This window comes from Silurus aristotelis, assembly GCF_946808225.1.
Source record: "Silurus aristotelis genome assembly, chromosome: 1".
Taxonomy (NCBI): Eukaryota; Metazoa; Chordata; class Actinopteri; order Siluriformes; family Siluridae; genus Silurus; species Silurus aristotelis.
This window is the reverse complement of record NC_139574.1, coordinates 5,456,932-5,464,431: the sequence shown is the minus strand read 5'-3', so window position 1 is coordinate 5,464,431 and position 7,500 is coordinate 5,456,932. Positions and strand designations below refer to the sequence as shown.

Genomic DNA, 7,500 nt, shown 5'->3' with positions numbered 1-7,500 from the left:
GATCCAGAAACATCACCATCCTCTCTGAGACAAAACATTAACATGTACAGAGGGAAAGTGGAGAACGTGAAAAAGTGGATGGCTGAAGTTCTGGACATTCGTCTCAGTGAAAACATGTGATAAATCACTCCACACTCGTTTTCTTTGTTTGTTTTTCTTTTTCATTATTAAAAAAATTCCTTCCTTTCTTCCTTTCCTTCTTCCTTCCTTCCCTCCTTACTTCCTTCCTTCCGTCTTTCAATCCTTCCGTCCCCGTCCGTCCTTCCTATCTTCCTTTCCTTCTTCCTTCCTTCCTTTTTTCTTTCCTTCCTCTTCCTTCCTTCCTTCATTCAGTCCTTGCTTCAATCCGTCCTTCCTTCCTTCCTTTCTTCCTTCCATCTCCTTCCTTCCTTCCTTCCTTCCTTCCTTCCTTCCTTCCTTCCTTCCTTCCTTCCTTCCTTCCTTTCTTCCTTCAATCCTTCCTTCCTTCTTTCCTTTTTTCCTTCCTTCCTGCCTTCCTTCCTTCCTTTCTTCCTTTCTTCCTTCCTTTTTTCCTTCCTTCATTCCTTTAATCCTTCCTTCCTTCCTTTCATCTCCTTCCTTCCTTCCTTTCATCCCCTTCCTTCCTTCCTTCCTTTCTTCCTTCCTTCTTTCCTTCCTTCCTTCCTTCCTTCCTTCCTTCCTTCCTTCCTTCCTTCCTTCCTTCCTTCCTTCAATCCTTTTTTCCTTCCTTCTTTCCTTTTTTCCTTCATCCCCTTCCTTCCTTCCTTTTTTCCTTCCTTCTTTCCTTTTTTCCTTCATCCCCTTCCTTCCTTCCTTTTTTCCTTCCTTCTTTCCTTCCTTTCATCTCCTTCCTTCCTTCCTTCCTTCCTTCCTTCCTTCCTTCCTTCCTTCCTTCCTTCCTTCCGTCCTTCCTTCCGTCCTTCTATCAATCCTTCCTTTCTTCTTTCAATCCTTCCTTCCTTCTTTCAATCCTTCCTTACTTCTTTTTTTCCTTTCCTTCCTTCCTTTTAAAAAAAAACATTATTTTTTTTTCTTTTCTTCTCTGTTCTTCTCTGTTCTTTTCTTCTCTGTTCTTTTCTTCTCTGTTCTTCTCTGTTCTTCTCTGTTCTGTTCTGTTCTTTTCTGTTCTGTTCTGTTCTGTTAGCTCGCTCCTGTACTTTGATGCTAACCTGACATCCTCACAGTAGCCTGACATTCCCTCATACGTCACGTTGCCTGAACTCTGTTATAATTTATTGCAATTTCACAGCTTATTAGCGGCACATTTTCACAGCAAAGTGAGAAACAGAAACATAGACTCCACACAGTAACTCCAACGAGCGTCCGGGAACAAAGAAAAGCCGCTTTACTGTAGAGTCATGTGAATGGTTTTCATTTGATTACCGTTGGGATCTGTGAAGCCGATGGAGAAGTTGATTTCCTGGCTGGACTGGAAGGTGGGCGGACTCTCTGGATCTTCAGTTCCCAGACTCTGAGAGGGGATTAAAAACATCAATACATTAATTAAAAAAGGAACACGTTAACACAAAGAGCATTTATAGATGCATGTTTCTTCATATAATCACTTTCAGTTCTGTATACGGGAAGGGTGGAGATTCCCTGAAAATTATGAAGTGTACATTTGGGCAGTTTTCACGGTGTGTATGAGGCAGCAGTGTGTCTCAGCTGGTAAATGTAACACATTTCTAAAGCTAAATAAAGGACAGAACAAGGCCTGGGTGGGTTCAGGTATCACCAGGTATCACCATGAGGGTCGAGTGAAGGAGTAGCTCTTCTTCCTATGTAAAATAACCTCTACTTTGTGGAGGACAAATATCTGCACAAGTGTTACATGCTGTATATATATAGTACAAAGTGAAAAGGAAATGTGAAACTATGCGAGAGGTTAAACAAAAAGCCACGTGTCTTATTAAATTAGTCTTTTTTAGAAAAGCGATTGTGCAGTAAGAGTTGAATGTCTGGTCTGTTGAACTACATGCCCAGTGAATGTTTAGACAACTTTATCTGTGGTACTTTTATAGAGAGGGATAAAAGTGAACCCATCGGTTTTATAGTGAGGAAAATTCCATTCTTTTCATTGACTAAACTCAACAATAACTCATCATTAGGAGTCGACTCTAAAGATGAATCAATAATCTGAACATGGATTGTGATGTAGATTTCTGATAAATGGACATAATGATTTAACTCGAGGATTTTCATAATTGGTGTTTATTTAAATTCTACTTTCCAACCAGTGCATAATTTATTGACTAGTACACTATAGTGCTTTTACTGCATTCTTTCTTTCTTTCTTTCTTTCTTTCTTTCTTTCTTTCTTTCTTTCTTTCTTTCTTTCTTTCTTTCTGTGTCCTTTTATAAATGTCTTTCTTTTAAATAGTTTATTTTTTTCCTTTTCATTTTTTCTCTCTCTCTATTTTTCTTTCTTTCTGTCTTGTTTTCTTTTTTAAATGTATTTCTTTCTTTCTTTCTTTCTTTCTTTCTTTCTTTCTTTCTTTCTTTCTTTCTTTCTTTCTTTCTTTCTTTCTTCAATTTCTTGTTTTTTTTTTTTTTTAAATGTCTTTCTTTCTTTCTTTCTTTCTTTCTTTCTTTCTTTCTTTCTTTCTTTCTTTCTTTCTTTCTTTCTTTCTTTCTTTCTTTCTTTCTGTGTCCTTTTATAAATGTCTTTCTTTTAAATAGTTTATTTTTTTCCTTTTCATTTTTTCTCTCTCTCTATTTTTCTTTCTTTCTGTCTTGTTTTCTTTTTTAAATGTATTTCTTTCTTTCTTTCTTTCTTTCTTTCTTTCTTTCTTTCTTTCTTTCTTTCTTTCTTCAATTTCTTGTTTTTTTTTTTTTTTAAATGTCTTTCTTTCTTTCTTTCTTTCTTTCTTTCTTTCTTTCTTTCTTTCTTTCTTTCTTTCTTTCTTTCTTTCTTTCTTTCTTTCTTTCACTTTCTGTTTCCTTTTATAAATGTCTTTTTTTTATTGTTTATTTTTTTCTTTTCCTTTTTTTTCTATCTCTCTTTCTCTCTCTCTCTCTCTCCCTCTCTCTCTCTATTTTTCTTCCTTTCTGTCTTGTTTTCTTTTTTTAAATGTCTTTCTTTCTTTCTTTCTTTCTTTCTTTCTTTCTTTCTTTCTTTCTTTCTTTCTTTCTTTAATTTCCTGTTTTCTTTCTTTCTTTCTTTCTTTCTTTCTTTCTTTCTTTCTTTCATTCTTTCTTTCTTTCTTTCTTTCTTTCTTTCTTTCTTTCTTTCTTTCTTTCTTTCTTCAATTTCTTGTTTTCTTTTTTAAATGTCTTTCTTTCTTTCTTTCTTTCTTTCTTTCTTTCTTTCTTTCTTTCTTTCTTTCTTTCTTTCTTTCTTTCTTTCTTTCACGTTCTGTTTCCTTTTATAAATGTCTTTTTTTTATTGTTTATTTTTTTCTTTTCTTTTTTTTCTATCTCTCTTTCTCTCTCTCTCTCTCTCTCTCCCTCTCTCTCTATTTTTCTTCCTTTCTGTCTTGTTTTCTTTTTTTAAATGTCTTTCTTTCTTTCTTTCTTTCTTTCTTTCTTTCTTTCTTTCTTTCTTTCTTTCTTTCTTTCTTTAATTTCCTGTTTTCTTTCTTTCTTTCTTTCTTTCTTTCTTTCTTTCTTTCTTTCTTTTTTTCTTTCTTTCTTTCTTTCAATAAAATCCACATCTGCTCTAAATGCAGTGTCTGGATGTCAAACTTTGTTAAATTCACCAGATGTTTGATTGAGGACTATAGTAAAAGTGTGTACGATGTCTCTGGGTGTGGTAGCATTAAATAATCCCCCTCACTTGAACTATGAGATCTAAACCTGTTCCAGCATGAAAATGCTTCAGTGCACAAAGTAACCTCCATGAAGATCTGCTTTACATCGTGTATAAAATAAAAGAACTTGAGTGGCCTGCTACAGAACTCAGACCTCAACACCTTGAACACTGACTGCACTTCAGGCCTCCTCACCTCACCTAACTGACTTTACTAATGCCTGTGTAGCTGAATGAGCAACAACCTCCACAAAATCTAGTGGAACATCATCCCAGAATGGTGAAGCTTATTATAACATTAAATGGGGTCTCAATGTGGTGTGGTGTTCAAAAGCACAGCATCTTTTTAGTCAAGTCTTCAAAATAATGAGAAATAATTCAGGCAACTAGTCTATAAAACGACATGATTATTCCTGCACACACTTTACACCTTGATTAGCGTTGGAACCATGGAAAAGGAACTATTTATGATATTTTTTCTTCTGATATCAAATGCTTTATGCCCGAGCTTCCTGGTGACAATCATAAACAATAAAAAAAAAAAATAATAATAATAATTCAGGCATCCCTGTGACTTTTGGAGGTCTTTCTTGCACTTAGCGTAACTTAGCATGAATTTTGAAAATCCATGAATGCAAATCAGTCGCATGGTTAGTCATTTGGAAAAACAATTCTCTGCAAACACCAAGCAGACCACAGAGCATGTGAATTACTGAGTGTTGTGTCTGATATGTTTTTTTTTAACTATATATAGTAAAAAAAAAAAAAGAAATTACAGACTTGCTTTAAGTTCCTGTCTTGTTTTCTAGTGTACAATAGGTTTCTCAACGAGAAGTTAAGCAATCCAGAAAAACGCAAGCTAAACCTACTTCTATATTTATCGCTCAAACTATTTAAAAAAAAAAAAAACTACTGATCAAATAGTAAAAACTTGTATAGTTACTATGGAAATGACATGACGGTGACAATCCTGACGTCGGAAATCCAATTCAAAATGGATGTAGAGTAGATGCATTGGATTATTATCATTACACGGTTAGCAACCTACTGTTCAAAAGCTACCAATATATAATATATATAATACGGGAATGTGGTAGCTCAGTGGTTAAAATGTTGGACTTCTGATTGTAAGTAGTTAAGAGTTCAAATCCCAGTACCATCAAGCTGCCAGTACTGAGCTTCTCTTGAGAAAGGCCCTAAACCCTGAAATGCTGAGTGTATAAAGATGATCACTGTAGTCATTTTGAGAATAAATCAAGTCAAGTCAAGTCAAGTCAAGAAGCTTTTATTGTCATTTCAACCATATATAGCTTACGCAGTACACAGTGAAATAAAACAACGTTCCTCCTGAACTTTGGTGCTACATACAACAACATAGAACTACATCACAGAAAACACAGGGCAAAGAACTAGTAAGTGTCCTCGCCACATAAAGTCCATCTTCTGCAACAAGGGAATTCATTGTACATATTATATACATAATATATATATAAGTGCAAATTGTATATATACAGTATGTATATATGTATACCAGAAGCAGTAGTATAGACTTGCAATGGAAATGCATTCTGATGACCATCATTTCTTGAAAATATGGTAAGCCGAGACATGGCCTAGCCTAAGCCTAGTCTTAAAGAGTGGTGATCAGTATGGGGGTAGTAAACTGCAGGTGGAAAAAAAGCGGCGATGTGGAAGAGACTGCTAAAAAGTGCGAAGCGATAGCCATTGAACAAAAGAAAATATTTGAGAGAATGCACAGAGGCAAAAATATGGTCCCTCGTTCTTAAGTCATGAATCGACTATCGGCACACGAAAACATCGCGGGACATGTGAAGTCTGCGGTGACAATGAGGTCAACATTAATACGGAGAGGAAAAATATTTTATTTACATTTTGGTGATTGTTTTTTATGCATTGCGATGTATATATGGTGTATAAACCTCACTTTGTTGGACTTGCTACCAAAACACACTTACGAACTCGCTGCCAGAACGAAACTATTCGCAAGTCTGGACTTACTGTATATACAAATAAACCAATAACAAGGCTCCAGGCAGTGAATAATGTCCTCATGTCTGTTCCACTTTGGTATTTCCAGTAGGAGCGCCATTCTTTTTTGAAAATTTTGGATCTTCATAGAGTAGGTGCAGACCCTGCGAGGATCTCGAGCCATCTAGAAAAGTACCAGCTAGATTTGGAATCCGTTCATGAAGATTTCTAAAATTGGATTTTGAGGATAAACAAACTCTTAATCAATACTCAAAATTCCCTTCTACATATGCTGTTTGTCCATTATTGTACATTTAAAGGCTCAGGCATGGAGGAGATGGTGTTGAATCTCTAATAATCTCTGATGTTCAGCTAATTTGAATTGCTCAGAAGCTCCTGGTTCCACAACTCCACCTGCGTGTAGAAGACTGTAGAAAGGACATTACACATAATTAGCGCTCATGATATTTCTCACTCTCGGGTGTTTGTACAATTTTAAATGTTTATAATCACACTCTTGGTGTCACCCAGATGAGGATGGATTCCCTCTTGAGTCTGGTTTCTTCCCAAAGATTTGTCCTCATACCATCTAAGGAAATTTTTCTTTGCCAATTTAATTTCATTTAATTTAAATATAAGTGAATTTTGTTCTATAATTTGAGATAATGTCTATTGTGAAAAGTGCTATAAAAATAAAATTGATAAAAGGGAAATTTTTGTAAAAAAAAGATTACAAAAATCAGTCCCTATAAGTTTACTTCTTATACGAGGTGGTCTCAAAACGTTTCGAGACGTGCTCTGTTTACAAGAACGTACTTTATTTATCTCTGTTCTCACCTACAAAATAGTCCCCTTGCCAAGCAATACAGTGCTCCCAGCATTCCTGCCACTTCTGGAATGTGTCCTGGAAATCTTGAACCACTCATTGAAGCATTAGATTTTGGAGTGTGTTTATGGATAATTGTGTTCATCAGACACAAGGGTGTTATGAAAGGCAGGTACTGATGTAGGTGAGGAGACCTGGGGTGCAGTCAGCGTTCACATTCATCCTAAAGGTGTTCAGTAGGGATGAGATCAGAGCTCTATAGCAGCAGGATCTTCCTCTCCAAACCATGTAAACCAGATCTTCAAGGAGCTCACTTTGTGCACAGGGGCATTGCACAGGGCACAGGTTTGGGTTTCCAAGTTCAAGTGAATGCAGAATTTTAATATAGCACCTCTAAAGACTTGCCCGGTTTCTCACAAAATTTCGCCAACCCTCTCTGAACTGCATGTGCACACATGAAACACAAACGCATCCCTGAAACATGAACAAAATCAACTAAACCTGAGTAAAACCACACTGTGGGAAAACGACTAGCGACGACGAACAGGAGGCTGAGATTTAAACACTTTATCTGTGGATGTGAAGCAACGACCTCCATGTGACATGTGCATTTTGTGTTACGTGTTTTGTCTTGTGATGTCTTGTGATGTCTTGTGTTGTCTTGTGTTGTCTGTCTGTCTGTCTGTCTGTCTGTCTGTCTGTCTGTCTGTCTGTCTGTCTGTCTGTCTGTCTGTACTGTTTTTCGTCCGCACTGTTTGCACTCGGTTGCACTCGATGCACTTTATGTAGCTTCATCAAGTCAAGTCAAGTCAAGAGGTTTTTGTTGTAATTTCTACTATACACAGTTGTACACAGTACACAGTAAAAACGAGACAACGTTCCCCCAGAACCCTGGTGCTACACTAAACAACATAGAGCTACAACACAACACGAAGCTGCATAAAGTGCATCAAGT

The 7,500-nt window shown here is 36.3% G+C and overlaps 1 protein-coding gene across 1 annotated transcript in view; it reads right to left on the bottom strand.

The window, feature by feature from the left end:
• Window positions 1-7,500, bottom strand: part of apbb1ip (amyloid beta (A4) precursor protein-binding, family B, member 1 interacting protein) — a 57,137-nt gene that overhangs the window by 31,285 nt on the left and 18,352 nt on the right. The window contains exon 3 of the mRNA XM_083546173.1: window positions 1,366-1,453. Coding sequence (XP_083402299.1) covers window positions 1,366-1,453 — 88 coding nt within the window. The remainder of the gene's footprint in view (window positions 1-1,365; window positions 1,454-7,500) is intronic.